At 39.1% G+C, this 19,781-nt stretch overlaps 1 protein-coding gene across 1 annotated transcript; it reads right to left on the reverse strand.

The window, feature by feature from the left end:
• Window positions 1–7,285: 7,285 nt before the first annotated feature.
• On the reverse strand, window positions 7,286–19,197 carry LOC111968906 (saposin-C). Its single transcript, XM_023994862.2, has 4 exons — window positions 19,042–19,197; window positions 12,919–13,019; window positions 9,456–9,542; window positions 7,286–7,892 (listed from the first exon to the last, which is right to left on the reverse strand). The coding sequence occupies exons 1-4, from the start codon at window positions 19,079–19,081 to the stop codon at window positions 7,713–7,715; spliced, it is 408 nt and encodes a 135-aa protein (XP_023850630.1). The 5' UTR covers window positions 19,082–19,197; the 3' UTR covers window positions 7,286–7,712.
• Between the last annotated feature and the right edge of the window lie 584 nt (window positions 19,198–19,781).

Below are 19,781 nucleotides of genomic sequence, written 5' to 3' on the forward strand. Positions count from 1 at the left end.
GGGCTAACACAGATTGGTTACAAGCCCTGCATCATATAGGATCCATGTAAAGCAGAGTGATATCAGATGTCATGCTCATCTCCAGCAGACTCCAGGAAGCTTTGCTTCAATTTGTCTCTCAATCTGTAGCGTTTTAAGCCAGCTGATTGCCAGCTGGGTCATTCCTACAATTTTGGTCTTCATAACTTTTGGGGGGAAAATAATATATATTTTTAGTATTCTATCAGAAAAGGACATATTGGTCAAGCTCAGGCACTTACACTTCGTTGGTGCATTTTCAAACCTATTAGGTGCATACTCCTAACAGGGTTGAACCTAGAAAAATAGGTTGTTTTCTTAAATGGAGAATTACAACAAACTAACAGGGTGGAAAGTGATTTTTATTATTTATTTTAATTAAAGGCCCCCCGAAAACTAGGAATGACGCTGCAGCTTCTGGTTGGTTGGAGCGGAAAAGCGCTAGAGCGACAAAAAAAAGTATATATTTTTTAAAGAGCGCTAGAGCGAAAGTGAAAGTTGGCTGCCTGGCATGAGTTGAAACCTATCTGATGCAGACGTTCCTTCGACGGTGAGATTTACTGATAAGGCTACACACCAAGACTCAGATAAGGCATGTTATAATTACCTTGTTTGTGTGGGAGATCGTCTGCTGGGGTAATTCCATTTTCTGTCTGACAACTAATAGTGATGTTAACTTTCGTTCTTCGTTCTTTCTGAACGACTATTTTTACTGACTCGACAGTCATGATTTGTTGTTCTGAGTGACTCGTTCATTTTAGTTGTTCGTTTGACCTGCTAGTCACTCAAGTGCTTAAGACACGCTCTTCTGACTCAGCGGCTCCAGAGATGTGCTCCGACCAACTGTCTATCATATGCGCGCAGGAAAATAGATCACGAGCATAGAGCATAAAAATACATGTTTAGAACTGATAATTGATCGCATGGTGCAAGAATGACTTCAATGCATTGGTTATTGAATGTTATGGTGGACACAAAAGCTTTGTAGAGCCAAAACAAACACTGCCTCTGCCATAGCAGCAGGAAGTAGGGGTATATACATGCAACAATTTCAGTGATTTACCAGAGTTACACTTCATATAAGAAAATCAGTCAATTGAAATAAATTCATTAGATCCTGATCTATAGATTTCACATGACTGGGCAGGGGCGCAGCCATTGGTGGGCCTAGGAAGGGATATGCTCACCCACTTGGGAACCAGGCCCAACCTATCAGAATATGTTTGTTTTTTACCACAAATAGGCTTTATTACAGACAGAAGTACTCCTCAGTTTCATCAGCTGTCCGGTTGGCTGTACTCTAATTACTTGGTAACCCGTTTATAATAGCAATAAGGCAGCTCTGGGTTTATGTTATATGGCCAATATACCACGGCCAAGGGCTGTGTCCAGGCATGCGAGAACGTGTCATGCCTACCCGTGATATATTCGCAGTATACCTCACCTCCTCGGGCCTTATTGCTTATATATAGTACCAGTCAAAGGTTTGGACACACCTACTCATTCCAGGATTTGTCTTTATTTTTACTATTTTCTACATGTTAGAATAATAGTGAAGACATCAAAACTATGAAATAACACATGGAATCATGAAGTAACCAAAAAAGTTTAAAACAAATCAAAATGTGTTTTAGATTTTAGATTCTTCGAAGTAGCAGCTTTGCACGGTCTTGGCATTCTCTCAACCAGCTACACCTAGAAAGCTTTTCCAACTGTCTTGAAGGAGTTCCCACATATGCTGAGCACTTGATGTCTGCTTTTCCTTCCCTCTGCAGTCCAGCTCATCCCGAACCATCTCAATTGAGATGAATTCGAGTGATTGTGGAGGCCAGGTTTATCTGATTCAGCACTCCACCACTCTCCTTCTTGGTCAAATAGCCCTTACACAGCCTGGAGGTGTGTTGGATCATTGTCCTGTAGAAAAACAAAAGATAGTCCCACTAAGCGCAAACCAGATGGTTTGGTGTATCGCTGCAGAATGCTGTGGTAGCCGTGCTGGTTAAGTGTGCCTTGAATTCTAAATAAATCACACAATGTCACCAGCAAAGCACCCCCACACCATCACACCTCCTCCTCAGGCTCCCGAGTGGTGCACGGTCTAAGGCACTGCATCTCAGTACTAGAGGTGTCACTACAGACACCCTGGTTTGAATCCAGGCTGTATCACAGGCTGAGTCACATAGGGTGGCGCACAATTGGCCCAGCGTTGTCCGGGTTTGGCCGGTGAAGGCCGTCATTGTAAATAAGAATTTCTTCTTAACTTCTCTAGGATAGGGGGCAACATTTTCACTTTGGATGAATAGCGTGCCCAGAGTGAACTGCCTCCTACTCTGTCCCAGATGCTAATATATGCATATTATTATTACTATTGGATATAAAACACTCTYAKGTTTCTAAAACTGTTTGAATGATGTKRGRGAGTATAACAGAACRCATGTGGCAGGCAAAAACCTGAGAAAAAATCCAAACAGGAAGTGAGAATTCTGAGGCTGGTCGATTTTCAACTCATCGCCTATTCAAATCCCAGTAAGATATGGATCTGTTTGCACTTCCTACGCCTTCCACTAGATGTCAACAGTCTATAGAACGTTGAATGAAGCCTCTGTGGATGTGAGGTGTTTGAGTCAGTGATCTGGCAGAGTGCCAGTTCCTGGTGACGCGCATTCCACATGATATCACCTTGCGTTCCATTACTTCTGTAGACACAACACAAAGGAATTCTCCGGTTGGAACGTTATTGAATATTTATGATAACAACATCCTGAAGATTGATTCTCTACTTAGTTTGACAAGTTTATTCGACCTGTAATATAACTTCTTGAAGTTTTCGTCCGACGTTCGCCTGAACCTGCGCGAGCGTTTGGACATGTGTACTAAACGTGCTAGCAAAAGTAGCTACTTGGACATAACTAATGGACATTATCGAACAAAACAACAATTTATTGTGGAACTAGGATTCCTGGGAGTGCATTCTGATGAAGATCATCAAAGGTAAGGGAATATTTATGATGTAATTTCGTATTTCTGTTCACTCCAACATGGCGGAGAAATGTTGTTTATATCTGAGCGCCGTCTCAGATTATTGCATGGTTTGCTTTTTCCGTAATTAAAAAAAAAAATCTGACACAGCGGTTGCATTAAGAACAAGTGTATCTTTAATTCTATGTAAAACATGTATCTTTCATCAAAGTTTATGATGAGGGGCCTCCCGGGTGGCGCAGTGGTCTAGGGCACTGCATCGCATCGCAGCGCTAACTGTGCCACCAGAGACTCGGGGTTTGCGCCCAGGCCCTGTCGCAGCCGGCAACTCACAATTCGCCTAGCGTCGTCCGGGTTAGGGAGGGTTTGGCCGGTAGGGATATCCTTGTCTCATCGCGCACCAGCGACTCCTGTGGCGGGCCGGGCGCAGTGCGCGCTAACCAAGGTAGCCAGAGGCACGGTGTTTCCTCCGACACATTGGTGCGGCTGGCTTCCGGGTTGGAGGCGCGCTGTGTTAAGAAGCAGTGCGGCTTGGTTGGGTTGTGTTTCGGAGGACGCATGGCTTTCGACCTTCATCTCTCCCGAGCCCGTACGGGAGTTGTAGCGATGGGACAAGATAGTAATTACTAACAATTGGATACCATGATATTGGGGACAAAAGGGGGTAAAAATAAAAAATTTAAAAAAGTTTATGATGAGTATTTCTGTAATTTGATGGCGCCAATGTAAACTGAGATTTGTGGATATAAATATGCACATTATCGAACAAAACATACATGTATTGTGTAACATGATGTCCTATGAGTGTCATCTGATGAAGATCATCAAAGGTTAGTGATTAATTTTATCTCTATTTCTGCTTTTTGTGACTCCTATCTTTGGCTGGGAAAATGGCTGTGTTTTTCTGTCCTAACATAATAATTTGGTGTGCTTTTGCCGTAAATCCTTTTTGAAATCAGACATGTTGGCTGGATTCACAACATGCGTAGTTTTAATTTGGTGTCTTTCATGTGTGATTTCATGAAAGATTGATTTTTATAGTAATTTATTAGAATTTGGCGCACTGCATTTGTACTGGCTTTTGGCCAAGTGGGACGTTAGCGTCCCACATATCCCAGAGAAGTTAATTGACTTGTCTAGTTAAATTAAGTTTTTTTTTAATCTTCCAACCACACATGCAGAGATCCTCCGTTCGCCTACTGCGTCTCACAAAGACACGGTAGTTGGAACCAAAAATCTCAAATTTGGACTCCTCAGACCAAAGGACAGATTTCCACCTGTCTAATGTCCATTGCTCGTGTTTCTTGGCCCAAGCAAGTCTCTTCTCATTATTGGTGTCCTTTAGTAGTGGTTTCTTTGCAGCACTGGTGGAAAAAGTACTAAATTGTCATATTTGAGAAAAAGTAAAGATACCTTAATAGAAAATGACTCAAGTAAAAGTCACACAATAATATACTACTTGAGTAAAAGTCTAAAAGTATTTGGTTTAAAAAAATACCTAATAAGTATCAAAAGAAAATGGAATTGCTAAAACCCGCCTGACTGACGTGCCCAAAGTAAACTGCCTGTTACTCAGGCCCAGAAGCCAGGATATGCATATAATTGGTAGCATTGGATAGAAAACACTCTGACGTTTTTAAAACTGTTAAAATAATGTTTGTGACTATAACAGAATAGATAGGGCAGGAGAAAATCTGACCAGAATTTTTTTTCAGATCCCAGGCTCTTATTATGGAAACCTATTGGAAACCCTTATGTATGTCACCCAAATTGCAATTCCTATGGCTTCCACTAGATGTCAACAGTCTTTATTCAAGGTTTCAGGCTTCTTTTTTGAAAAACGAACAAGTATTTGGAGTTTCTGTTGGGAGAGCACATGGACCAAATCAGTCTTTCGGCGTGTGAGGGAGAAGGCGTGCGCTTACGAATTTTCCTCTCCTATTGAACATAGTACTTTCCTTGTGAAATATTATAGTTTATTTACATTTTAGACTACCTGAGGATTGATTAGAAATGTTGTTTGACTTGTTTGGATGAAGTTTACCGGTAGCTTTTTGGACTCCTTTGTCTGCATGTTGAACGAGTGGATTACTGAAATCAATGGCGCCAACTAAACAGACTTTATGGGATATAAAGAAGGATTTTATTGAACAAAACGACCATTCATGTTGTAGCTGGGACCCTTGGGATTGCAAACAGAGGAAGATCTTCAAAGGTAAGTGATTTATTTTGTCGCTATTTGTGATTTTGTGAAGCCTGTCCTGGTTGAAAAATATGTGGGGGTGCTGTCCTCAAATAATCGCATGGTATGCTTTCGCCGTAAAGCCTGACAACGCACTTGGATTAACAAGAAGTTAAGCTTTTAAATGATATAAGACACTTGTATGTTCATGAATGTTAATTATTATGAATATTTATTTGAATTGCGCGCCCTCCAATTTCACCGGATGTTGTCGGCTTCAATACCTAGCCCCAAGAGTTAATTATCAAAAGTTTAAATCATTTCAAATTCCTTATATCAAATAAACCAAACTGCACAATTTTTTAAATATTGTTTTATATTGATGGATAGCCATGAGCACACTCCAACACTCAGACATAATTTACAAATGAAGCAATTGTGTTTAGTGAGTTTGCCAGATCAGATGCAGTAGGGATGACCAGAGATGTTCTCTTGATAAGTGTGTGAATTGGACAATTTTCCTGTTAAAATGTAACGGGTACTTTTGGGTGTCAGGGAAAATGTATGGAGTAAAAAGTACATTTATTTTCTTTCGGATGTGGTGAAGTAAAATTTGCCAAAAATATAATTAAGAAAGTAAAGTACAGATACCCCCCCAAAATACTTAAGTAGTACTTTACACCACTGCTTTGCAGTAATTCGACCATGAAGGCCTGATTCACGCGTCTCCTCTGAACAGTTGATGTTAAAATGTGTCTGTTACTTGAACTCTGAAGCATTCTTTTAGGATGTAATTTCTGAGGCTTGTAACTCTAATGAACGTATCCTCTGCAGCAGCGGTAACTCTGGCTCTCATGAGGACCGCCAGAGGAAAGGAAGACCCAGTTTCATTTAGAAGGCAAAAATCATATTTAATCTTCTCACAAATAGCTTCATATTAAATCATATATGTTCCACAAAATGTAGATGTAAATCTGCTAACTTGGACGTATAKATTTGTGGAGTTACCGTTATTTGGTTATACCGTCCTTAATGAGATCACAAAACAACAACTGATTTGACATGATTGTTCTTCTTGTAAGTCCCTCCCGACCCTCATTATTTACGTAAGAAATATTTTTTCAATATCTAACCTTTTGATGTTACAGTACTGCAAAACCTCTGTTGTAACAAAGGGATTTTTAACTTTAATTTCTGCAGAGTGGGAGAGAGAGTTCCTGCGAGGTTTTTACTGCCGCCATAAAACTGGCCAACTCCCCCAGGAGAGGGGGGGTCTTGAAACCTTTGGTTAGCCAGAACCTTTGATCTCCATCCAGGCGAGCAAGTCATGACAATACCTATTTCGTTACATTTCATTAGGCCTATTTAGTAACTATCTATATGCCTTACATTTTACCTCACAAAAGAAGGTCCACATATTTACCTGCACAAACCAGAAGAAGACCAATACTGATAAGAGAGGTGGCCCTCATATTCTCCTCAGTCACAAGATACTGAATGTTTTGGGCCAGTGTTGTCGCAAAATACATTTTAGACATGGACCACTTACACCCTTGAAATCATTAGCAGTTACCACAACCCTTTCTCGTTAGCAGTTACCACGACTAACGTTATGTACTACAGCGTGACTTGTGTTTACATTTATAGTGGTACTCTGAAAGCACTGAATATACCATTTGTCAGTTGAGGGGGGGATTCGATACGTATTGCGGAAGATCTGTGTTAAAATGCGGGGTGGGGGCGGCAGCGTATCCTAGTGGTTAAAGTGTTGGACTAGTAACCGAAAGGTTGCAAGATCGGATTCCTGAGCTGACATGGTATAAATCTGTCGTTCTGCCCCTGAACAAGGCAGTTAACCCACTGTTCCTAGGCCGTCATTGAAAATAAGAATTTGTTCTTAACTGACTTGCCTAGTTAAATAACGGTAAAATTAAAAAAAAGTGAAGGTAATTTCGCCTTTAAATTTCAATCGAGCTATAACTTAGATCTTCCGCGATACGATCAAATTGAGCCCTAATTCACAGGTTGATTTTTCCAATGTAAAATATCCAAAAGGGAGAGACCAAGCCCCTCATTCTAGAATGCATTCCAGGGAGATAGTACACATTAATAGCAAGGGTTTTATTGTGAAATGGAGGAGACTGTTTTGAATAACCTTCAGTATTTAATTCAATAAAAATTGCAGGAGTAATCAATCAATCAAATATATTTATGAAGCCCGTTTTACACCACCCACTTTCACAAAGTGCTATACAGAAACCCAGCCAAAAACCCCAAACAGCAAGCAATGCAGATGTAGAAGCATGGTGGCTAGGAAAAACTCTCTAGAAAGGCAGGAACCTGGGAAGAAACCTAGAGAGGAACCAGGCTCTGATGGGTGGCCAGTCCTTTTCTGGCTGGATGGAATGTCAGTCTTTAGCAATGTTAAGTGACTTTAAAGACTGCCATTCCATCCAGACAGTTGTGTATGAAAATAATGTAAAGCTAAGCTATGACAGCGTGTTCATCTGAAAGAAACGTGTGCCCAGGGCAATCATGGGTAAATGTTATTCCATTTGCATAGCTTCATTTCCTTACAGGCATCCTTTGCGTCCTCATCATTGAGAAGTGCTTCAATCAGTTTTTCTTTGTATTTATTGACCTGTTTCTTGCAGATGGCTTTGAGTATCCCCATGCTGCCACAAATAGAGTCCAGCTTAGCAGTTATGTTTTCCTGCAAGTAAAAATATAGAGAGATAGATCACTTACAGAATGTATTTTTTTTTGTGTCATTGGTGACACAAATTAATTTGCTTACATAACATTGTGAGAATTGCAGAGATACAGCAGTATAAAGGGGTTTCTCAATCATTTCAATATGACCCTGACTAGGATTTATTATGGCTATACTATACTGCACATTGATGAGACTGTTGTGTTTACACTGTTAGGTTCAAATTTTCAGAGTAAAAACTCAACGGACACTATGACAGCTCAAACCAAGTTTATTCTTCCCAGAGGGTCAATACAGTTGCATTAGACAAAGACATGTTTACAATAGTTGTGGGATATGTACCCAACTTTGGGTGGAGTCTCCCTCCTTCTCGCTAAACATTTGTATCTTTATTGAATCTAAGTTGGCGCAGTTGGACGTGTGTATCTGTCTTTGTCTTATCCCGTGTCTTATCCCATGTAAATAGCCAGTCTTTTTCGTATATATCTTAATCTCACTTTCTATCTACGAACTAAATCTACTTTCCTGCAACCCGCCTCACCCAGTGTGGTACGGATCTGCTATTTTTATACCTCATAGCTAGAACTTCCATCAGGAGCTAACTAGCTACTAGTCTTTGTTAGCCACGGCTAGCGGTCCTCGCCTTTTTTCCCCGTCATCAGCCAGCCTTTCGCCACTATGGCCTATTTATTGCCTTACCTCCCTAATCTTATAACATTTGCCCACACTGTATATAGACTTTTCTATTTTGTTATTGACTGTAAGTTTGTTTATCCCATGTGTAACTCTGTGTCATTTGTGTCGCACTGCTTTGCTCTATCTTGGCCAGGTCGCAGTTGTAAATGAGAACTTGTTCTCAACTGGCCTACCTGGTTAAATAAAGGTGAAATATATATATATTTTAATATTGCTAGGCAGGAAACTAAGTGATACGGGCAATAAACGTTTTTTTCTCTTAATGTGACCAGACATACCTCGACCCCCTTCATCACTAATCCATGGCTCTCTCCCCTTATCAATGCTGTCACATGATCGTTTTCCCTGCACTCAGCACATTCCAAGCTTAATTGCACACACCATATGTAACAGTATAACTTTAGTACGTCCCCTCGCCCCGACCTCGGGCGCGAACCAGGGACCCTCTGCACACATCAACAACGGTCGCCCACGAAGCGCCGTTACCCATCGCTCCACTAAAGCCGCGGCCCTTGCAGAGCAAGGGGCAACACTACTTCTAGGTTTCAGAGCAAGTGACGTAACTGATTGAAACGCTAGTAGCGCGTACCCGCTAACTAGCTAGCCATTTCACATCCGTTACACATATACCTTCCTCCTACAGATAACCATTAACTTCTGGTGTAGACCCTCTAAATCTAAGCACTCAATAGTTCAATAGGATACCTGATAATTAACCCTATCCCAAGTTTAGAAGTTAGTACCCAGAATCCATCAACGCTACAACTATAAAGTTTATATTTGCATTATATTTATTATAGAGTGTAAAGCTAACGTGAGTTTGTTCTGTGACTGTAAAATGGAAGGTGAGCAATCTGTCATCATTACCTTGTCATTATCACCATCCAGCTGGGCCTTGACCTTGTTGATGATGCGCTTACACGCAAAGCAGGTACCTGGAAGGACAGCTTTGATCTGAGGGAGAGGGAGACATTTTAGGCTACAAAAATGATCAGGTATTTACTTAAATATGACATGGCAAAATGGTATTGCCAAATAATGACATTAACCTAGATGAATGTTCCTTTCTTTCTTTGGGATTAATTAAAACAATCACCACCGGGCTTAGTCTGTTTCTGCTCTCTTCACATGTTTGTCATGACAATGGGTGACAAGGAGTTGGGATGGTAGCACAAACAGACTGGCACTGGTGCTACCATTTTTTCATGCTACCTCATGCAAACCCCAATTTCTTTAGGCTTCTTTCGGCTTCTGAGAACCATATGTTTCTTAGAGCTTGGTGAGAGCGTTGTTGGCCTGTGGTTATTTTTGCAAACAACCTTCCCACAACTTTCTGGGATAGTTGCTTCCCACAGACGTCAAATCGATGTCTATTCCACATTGGTTCAGCGTAATTTCATTGAAATTACATGGATACAACGTTGATTCAAAATGTGTGTGCCCAGTGGGTTGGCTTTGGAACATTCTCAGCACATTTTAGGAACTTCACATAAAAAACTATTTTCATTACTTTAATATGAGCTTTCCTAAATGTTCAAACACGGTTACATTTACATTTTGGTAATGTTCTTTGATCGTTCTCAACTGGTTTGACATCGGGAATGTTCTCAAATAGTTCAGTGAATGTTAAGAAACACCGTTCTTCTGTGGGAATTTCATAACTTTAGCATAATGTTTCCTCATGGTTCTATTTAAAGTCATGTTCTCAAATTGTTCCACGAATGTTCAGAAGCAACGTTGTTCTGTGGGAATTTCAGTACTTAAGCATAAAGTTGTTTTCATGGTTCTATTTATTCATGTTCTCAAATCTTTCCGAGAAAGTTAAGAAAACCATAAACACAACTTGAACAAAGAATGATATTTGAAAACATATACATTTCGTTCTCAGCATGAACAAAACTCTATCCTGTTAACCTTTCTGGTGCAGGCGTTCCGCTAGCGACCCACCTCGACAACATCTGGTGAAATTGCAGAGCGCCAAATTCAAAATACAGAAATAGTCATAATAAACATTTTAAAAAGTACAAGTGTTATACATCGGTTTAAAGATTAACTTCCTGTTAATCCAGCCGCTTTGTCAGATTTCAAAATGGCTTTACGGCGAAAGCATACCATGCGATTATCTGCGGACAGCTCTAAAATTAATCACTTACCTTTGAAGATCTTCATATGGTTGCAGTCACAAGAGTCCCAGCTACACAATAAATGTTTGTTTTGTTCGATAAAGTCCCTCTTTGCATCCCAAAAACTCTGTTTTGTTGGCGCGTTTTGTTCAGTAATCCACTGTCTCCAAGGCGGTCAAAACATACAGACGAATACATCCTAATAGTAACGAGTAAAGTTCGTCGAAACATGTCAAACGATGTTTATAATTAATCCTCAGGTTGTCAATTGTCTAAATAATCGATAATATTTCAACCGGACAATAGCGTATTCAATAGAAAGGAAAGACAACGAAGGGCGCGTAATCGGTCACGAGCGCAAACCAGCTCTGAATTCTTCCTCAGTCCACTTTTGTACATATTCTTCATCCCTTTACACTTGTGTGTATAAGGTAGTTGTTGTGAAATTGTTAGGTTAGATTACTCGTTGGTTATTACTGCATTGTCGGAACTAGAAGCACAAGCATTTAAAGACTGTTGACATCTAGTGGAAGCCATAGGAACTGCAAGCTGGATCCTAACCCATTACATACTGTATAGGCATTCAATTGAAAATACCCACATAAAAAAATCCCACTTCCTGGATGGATTTTCCTCAGGTTTTCGCCTGCCATATCAGTTCTGTTATAATCACAGACATTAATTTAACAGTTTTGCAAACTTTAGAGTGTTTTCCATCCAAATCTACCAATTATATGCATATCCTAGCTTCTGGGCCTGAGTAACAGGCAGTATACTTGGGCACGCTTCTCATCCAGACGTCGAAATACTGCCCCCAAGCCATAAGAAGTTTTAAGTATGTTCACTGGGGCCAAACTCCCTGCCATCCAGGACCTCTTTACCAGGCAGTGTCAGAGGAAGGCTCAAAAATGGTGAAAGACTGCAGCCACCCAAGTCATAAACTCTATGCTACCCCACGGCAAGCAGTACCGGAGTGTCAAGTCTGTGTGCAAAAGGCACCTGAACAGCTTATACCCTCAGGCCATGAGACTGCTGAACAGTTAATCAAATGGCTACCCGCACAATTTAAATTGAACCCCTTAATTATTTGTTTCTTGATCTAAATTGACTTCCTTGCACTGGCTCTATGCACACTCACTAGACTCAATCTACACACTGACACATACTACACTGACACTCCAACACACTCATACGCTCACACACACACATGCATATTGACGACACTCACACATAGACACACTCCCACATACACTGCTGCTATTCTGTTTATTATATATCTTGATTGCCTAGTCACTTTTACCCCTACCCACATGTACATACTAAATTACCTCAACTACCTCGTACCCCTGCACATTGACTTGGTACTGGTGCTCCTTGTAAATAGCTTCGTTATTGTTTTTATTGAGTTACAATTTCCTTTTTTATTTTTATTTAGCAAATATGTGTGTTACTTTTTAACTCTACACTGTTGAGAATGGGCATGTAAGTAAGCATTTCACTGTAAAGTTGTTGGCCGTGCCCACTAATTGACCACACCTGATCATAATGAGTGCTTGTTTCCTTTGAAATGGCATGCTAGTTCCATCCTGGTGGCTCAGTGGACTAATTCTGTGTTACAATAAAAAATACATGTTTTTGCATAATTAATGCATAAGGAATTTCCATGTGTCCTATCTGTGCTTGGAGTTCAAAGAAATAAGCTAGCAGTGTTATTAAAAGTCTTATTGAAACATTTATTGGAAGTTATTGAAAAACTTTAAAATAACCAATCATTTCCCTTCTCAAAGCATTAATATAACCTCCCAGAAAAGCATTAAAGGAACCAAAATAAAACGTCCTCAGAACCTCCCTGCAACCTAAAAATAAACGTTCCCAGAACAGACAATGTTCCTTTCTGCTCTCAGAATGTAAAACAAAAAAGTCCAGTTTTACTGGTCGGGAAAAATATATCTTCTTTCCCACAGCCAATGTTAAACCAAAAACATACGTTCCCACACCTTCCAAGGAACCAAATGTGCTAGCTGGGTATTGTGTAGGGCAGTGTTTCTCAACTAGAGTCCTTGAGTATCCCCAATAGTACAAATTATTTTGTAGACCCGGACAAGCATAACTGATTCAACTTATTAACTAGTCATCAAACTGAATCAGGTGTTTTTGTCCGGGGCGGTACTCACTAATACAATACAATGAAAAGTCTCCAACACTACCTCGGCATGGTTGTCATCTCTTTCCATTAGGTAGTTTCCCCACATGTCCTCCTCCTCTTTCAGATTCCCCCCACCTTGAGACTTGAAGGACTGAGCAAAGGCTAAAAAAAAAAAAGATTCTATTAGCATTGTCATTTTATGACAAAAATTGTGAAATCTTTACAGTAGGTAAATGGTCAATCCATTTGGATTCAATCACTTTTTGACAGCACCCCTTTCGATTTGAACGATTCCTTCCATATATGACCATTGTAGGAGTGCTCAGAAAGTGACTTTTTAGACCTGAATGCCAAGATATTAAAGATATAAAGGTGTTCAACGTTTACATGTTTTGCATAACCCACCATACCATGAGACATCCATGTCTTCATCACTGGGAAATATTCAATGGTTGAGATTAATATAATTTAAAAGCTTACAAACGGGGTTGTCAAATATTTTATAATTTCTGGGTGAAAAAAGTTTTTAAATAAAAAGTTAATATTTTTTACCTTTTTTAAAAATCAATGATATAAAAACGTGTACATTTCTATTTTTTTCATGTTGACAGATGTTGTAGTTTAGACCCTAATTTGCATAATCATCTAAGTTATTTGTGTTATGCCCGCCATCGGTTGAGACACAACATGCTCTTGAAGACAGGGTGGATATCATGTTTTGGCTGATAAATGTACTAAAATGTTAATCTAATGGTTGGCGGTCCACACATCAGAGAATGTTGACTTGAATGGGAATATCTGTTGTTTTAAATTATACTGTCAATCCTCCATAGGAAACCTATTGAAATCATAAAAGATACCAGAATAGACATGACCATTTAAGTTGACATTAGGCGGCGGGTGGGTCATCTTTGTGGGAGTAATTAGAAGTAAAAAATGACTATTAATTTAAAATGTAAATGGTTTACCATCTAAGTTGCAGTGGTCTGAAGGGATAGGTCCCATCTATGAATAATATTTCTATGATTGAAATGACACGAATGTTGTCTCAACCGATGGCGGACACAACACAAAAAGCTCAGATGTGAAATAAGGTTTAAGCTACAAAATAATCGGAGTTGAAGCGTTTTTTAGATACTTCACGTTTTATTTTATTTTAAAAAAGAAGGTAAGGGGGTGGATCAGCTTTAATATTGCAGATTGTTGCTTCCATCAATGTAATTGTCTGCATCATTTTCAATCCCCCATATTTTTGGGGTAAATATATATATCTATATACAGTTGAAGTCGGAAGTTTACATACAATTAGGTTGGAGTCAATAGAACTCGTTTTTCAACCACTCCATAAATTTCTTGTTAACAAACTATAGTTTTGGCAAGTCGGTTAGGACATCTACTTTGTGCATGACGCAATTAATTGTTCCAACAATTGTGTACAGACAGATTATTTCACTTATAATTCACTGTATCACAATTCCAGTGGGTCAGAAGTTTACATACACTATGCTGTGCCTTTAAACAGCTTGGAAAATTCCAGAAAATGATGTCATGGCTTTAGAAGCTTCTGATAGGCTAATTGACATAATTTGAGTCAATTGGAGGTGTACCTGTGGATGTATTTCAAGACCTAACTTCAAACTCAGTGCCTCTGCTTGACATCATGGGAAAATTAAAAGAAATTAGCCAAGACCTCAGAAAAAGAAATTGTAGACCTCCACAAGTCTGGTTCATCCTTGGGAGCAATTTCCAAACGCCTGAAGGTACCACGTTCATCTGTACAAACAATAGTACGCAAGTATAAACACCATGGACCCACGCAGCCGTCATACCGCTCAGGAAGGAGACGCCTTTTGTCTCCTAGAGATGAACGTACTTTGGTGCGAAAAGTGCAAATCAATCCCAGAACAGCAGCAAAGGACCTTGTGAAGATACTGGAGGAAACCAGTACAAAAGCATCTATATCCACAGTAAAATGAGTCCTATATCGACATAACCTGAAAGTCCGCTCAGCAAGGAAGAAGCCACTGCTCCAAATCCGCCATAAAAAAAGCCAGACTACGGTTTGCAACTGCACATGGGGTTAAAGATGGTACTTTTTGGAGAAATGTTCACTGGTCTGATGAAATAAAAATAGAACTGTTTGGCCATAATGACCATCGTTATGTTTTGAGGGAAAATGGGGATGCTTGCAAGCTGATGAAACTATCCCAACTGTGAAGCACAGGGGTGGCAGCATCATGTTGTGGGGGTGCTTTGCTGCAGAAGGGACTGGTGCACTTCTCAAAATACATACACATTTTGTGGATATATTGAAGCAACATTTCAAGACATCGGTCAGGAAGTTAAAGCTTGGTCCCAAATGGGTCTTCCTAATGGACAATGAACCCAAGCATCCTTCCAAAGTTGTAGCAAAATGCCTTAAGGACAACAAAGTCAAGGTATTGGAGTGGCCATCACAAAGCCCTGACCTCAATCCCATAACATTTGTGGGCAGAACTGAAAAAGTGTGTGCGAGCAAGGAGGCCTACAAACATGACTCAGTTACACCAGCTCTGTCAGGAAGAATGGGCCAAAATTCACCCAACTTATTGTGGGAAGCTTGTGGAAGGATACCCAAAATGTTTGACCCAAGTTAAACAATTTAAAGGCAATGCTACCAAATACTAATTGAGTGTATGTAAACTTCTGACCCACTGGGAATGTGATGAAAGAAATAAAAGCTGAATTAAATAATTCTCTCTACCATTATTCTGACATTTCATATTCTTAAAATAAAGTGGTGATCCTAACTGACCTAAGACAGGGAATTTTTACTGGGAATAAATGTCAGGAATTGTGAAAAACTGGTACATACATACATACGGTTGAAGTCGGAAGTTTACATACACCTTAGCCAAATACTTTTAAACTCAATTCCTGACGTTTAACCCTATTAAAAATTCCCTTGATTTCTATTTGCCATATATATTGTCAATTGTGCTGTGATGCTTCACAAAAGTACTGAACCTTTCTATTCTCATAGCTTCTACAGGTTGTAAATTAAAGAAAAAAAATTATGATAAAATAATTATTATATTATTGATCGATTGACAATGACTTTTAAAATCACCCAGTATTGCTATCTGCAGCGTTAGTTCTAGGTAAATGTTGCAATTCTTCAGCCATTCCTGGACCTGTGACCAAAAACGAGCTACATATGGACAGTACCAAAATAAATTATTTTATGCCTCTGTTTTCCTCGCAGCAATATCTACAGAGCTAGGAAGATTGTATCCCCCATGTATATAAAATTCTATTGGTTGCAAGAATTTTGTAAAATAATTTAAATTTAAAAATATGAAATTTTGAATCCGGCGTTGTTTTGCGTGTCAATTCATAAACCATGTGCCATGGAATCAGTACATCGAAAATCTCTTCCCAACTATTTTGCAACATATATGGCACAGCTGTCCATTTTTTGGTCCTTCAATGAAATTGGTATCTATATTTATTTATAGCAATTTTCATTAACCATTTTTTGGTATTTAAGGACCAAGTTCCTTCGCTTAGTGGAGATGGAGGAGACTGAAACGAAAACCTATTCTTAAAGTACTTTACTTCCTCTTTCAAAATATTGTTCGGTGAATTGTGCGTGACGCCATCATTTGTAACAAGTTTCAATAACAGAATGTTGGTAGCATTTCTATGTTGAAGATTGAAAAAGAATTTGGAGCATTTTTCCGATATTCCATCCATTTCGCTTTATTTTTATAATATATTACACTGGATCTTTCTTGAATAAGTTCCTCCATTTCTTTTTGTTTTTCCTCTAACTTATTCTGTCTCTCTATGGTACAGTTTTATTGCTATTTAACTGTACTGTTAGTCCTTCAGTTTCCTTTGTTAAAATGGACTCTTTTGACCTAAATTGCTTTTGTTTTATAGATGAGTGCTGAATTGCATGGCCTCTAAAGGCACATTTAAAAGTGTCCCATACAATAAGGGGATCTGCTGTACCTATGGTATGTCAGAAAAAGTCAGTTATAAATTATTCTGTCCTAGTTTAAAACAAGTTATCATCCAGTAGGCTTTGATTCAGTAGGCTTTATGTACATATTCTTCATCCCTTTACACTTGTGTGTATAAGGTAGCTGTTGTGAAATTGTTAGATTACTCGTTGGTTATTACTGCATTGCAGGAACTAGAAGCACAAGCATTTCGCTACACTCGCATTAACATCTGCTAACCATGTGTATGTGACAAATAAAATTTGTTTTGATTTTGATTAAATTTCTAATATCCTCGCCACATGGAAATTCTGTAAGAGTTATATATATATGCCAATTATGTGATTATCCGACCGCATTCTGTCCCCTATCAGCACTTTTTAAAGTTTTGGTGCCAGAGAGAATGACATAAGAAAGTAATCAAGAAGACTAGCTTGATTAAGCCTCCGCCATGTATATCTCTCTAGGTCATATATCCACTAATTCCAATATGTCCATGACATTCATGAATTCCTGAAGTGCCTGAGGGTGATAGTTTAATGTGATTTCCTTTACGGTCCATAGAGGTATTTAAAACCGTATTAAAAACTCCCACCATAATAATAGAGTCTAGTGTTGCTTGTAGAGTTGATACATTCTTATATGTATATTCAAAGAAGCTTGGATCATCATTATTTGCACCATATAGGTTAATAAGCCATATTTGTTTATTGTCCAATAACATATTTAAAATAATCCATCTACCTTGATGATGTGTTTGGACAATTAGCACATTTAGATCAAAATTACTGTTAATTAATATCATCACCCCTTTTGAATTTCTTTGCCCATGGGAAAAATATATTTCACCCCCCCCAACAGTCCTTTTTCAATAAAACTGCATCTAAAATTGTTGAATGAGTTTCCTGTAAACAATAGATATTATATTCCTTCTCTTTAGCCAGGTAAATACTGATAGTCTTTTCTTATTATCTTTCTTATTATCTGCCATATAAACCATTACTATTATAACTGGCTATACTTATTTCACCAGTTACCATAATGAGACAAGTTTCTATTCTATTTATCAAAATATAAGGTTTATAAACGTACCATTTTAAAATGTAACATGATAATTGAGTGTCTATAGCTGATGATATTTGATATTTGCATTGCTACTGAGTAAACCTCCAAATGGTCCCCAATATTCCACCCGCTAAAAGCCATCCTCATCCCGAGTTGGGTTGTCATCCCAATGCCCGGCAGACCGCCAAAAGGCCCCCCGGATCCCATGGCCCCGGAGAGACTGGGACCCATCCTTCGAAAAGAGCACACAGTGCCACCCACAGAACAGAAGCAGATCAACTGCCAAATGCATTTCCATCGCCCTCACCTCGATTTGTATTATATATAGCCATTAAAAAATATATACTTTAAAAATCCTGTTTATCCTATTTTCCATAATTAGCCATTTATATTTATAGTAATGTAGGCAGTTTATGCAAATGATTTTTAACTCTCACCAGTCTCGCCATTTACCAAAATTACATTATGGCAAGCATTTATTATTTTAGCAAACAGTTATTGTGATTCATCCTATATTGTCCCTAACATATTTTACTCCCTCGCAACAGTTATGGGATACACACACACACACACACATACACTCATACACACTCAACCCCTTTCCCCCACAACAACCATAGACTCAGATTCTGAGCAGTTGCACCATCCCAGAGCCCAACTCAAGAAAGGTCTTGATTTATGAATGCATATACAGTTGCAGCTGTATGAGAAGGCCTGCAAAACTGAGCAAAAAAATGGGCAGAAATGGGGAGATTTGATTAACCGTTGTCATGTTAACAGTTTTCAAAATGACAATTCTTTATAAAAAATTCTTTATAAAAAAAATATTCAAGACATAATAAAATACTGTAGTTTTACAACACTTTGTAAGCTTTTAAATGATATCAAACTCAACTGTTTAACTTTTCCAGTGATGAAGACATGGATGTCTCATGGTATGGTGGGGTATGCAAAATTATTCAACACCTTTTGTCTCCTGAATATTAATCGGGTCCAAAATGTTACTTTCTGACCACTTCTTCCATGGGCAAACATGTATGGAATTAAAACGGACTTACCCTAAAGCTGGATTTCAATATTTAATTTTCCTGGCTTTTCACCCATATTTCACAAAAGAAGACCCATATATTTACCTGCACAAACCAGCAGAAGACCAATATTGATGACCCTCATCTTCTTCTCAGTCAAAAGGTAGAAATGGATAATAAAGCAACTGTTGTAAGCCAGTGTAGTTAACTTGGTCCTGGTTGGAGAGCACAGAACGTCTGCTCTTTTCTACCCATTGCCTCTGGCTTGATTGGTTGCCGTTGTGGAGGGGAAGGAGCGTGGTTAGCAAGGTTGAGGGATTGGATCTGAGCCCGGGTAAGGGGGGTGGGCGGGGGGGGGGGGGGGGGTGGGGGGGGGGGTCAATGTTGTCGTTTAAGATATTTTATACATGTGTATTGAAACACTATCATTCTTCAAAGCGAAGATCAGAAAGCTGACTTCCTTTTTCACTAGCTGTACCACAAATACAGATAACTGCACAAATAAAGGAAACACCAACAGAGTATCTTAACAGGGCGTTGGGCATCCACGAGCTAGAACAGCTTAAATTCATTCACCTTGGCATAGATTCTACAAGTTTCTGAAACTCTATTGGAGGGATGCAACTCCTTTCTTCCACAATAATTACATAATTTGGTGTAATGTTGATGGTGGTGGAAAACGCTGTCTCAGGCACCGCTCCAGAATCACCCATAAGTTTTCAATTGTGTTGAGATCTGGTGACTGAGACGACCATGGCATATGGTTTACATTATTTTCATGCTCATCAAACCATTCAGTGACCACTCTTGCCCTGTGGATAGGGGCATTGTCATCCTATGAGGGC

The sequence above is a fragment of the Salvelinus sp. IW2-2015 genome, linkage group LG9 (genome assembly GCF_002910315.2).
Source record: "Salvelinus sp. IW2-2015 linkage group LG9, ASM291031v2, whole genome shotgun sequence".
Lineage (NCBI taxonomy): Eukaryota > Metazoa > Chordata > Actinopteri > Salmoniformes > Salmonidae > Salvelinus > Salvelinus sp. IW2-2015.

Excerpts from the sequence above, each read along its gene's own strand:
- LOC111968906 (XM_023994862.2), bottom strand. The coding sequence starts at position 19,081 with ATGAGGGTCATCAATATTGGTCTTCTGCTGGTTTGTGCAG. Across the intron at positions 9,543-12,918 it reads GAGATGACAACCATGCCGAG|ATCAAAGCTGTCCTTCCAGG; the intron begins GTAGTGTTGGAG and ends CCTCTCCCTCAG. Across the intron at positions 7,893-9,455 it reads TGGATGGTGATAATGACAAG|GAAAACATAACTGCTAAGCT; the intron begins GTAATGATGACA and ends TTTTACTTGCAG.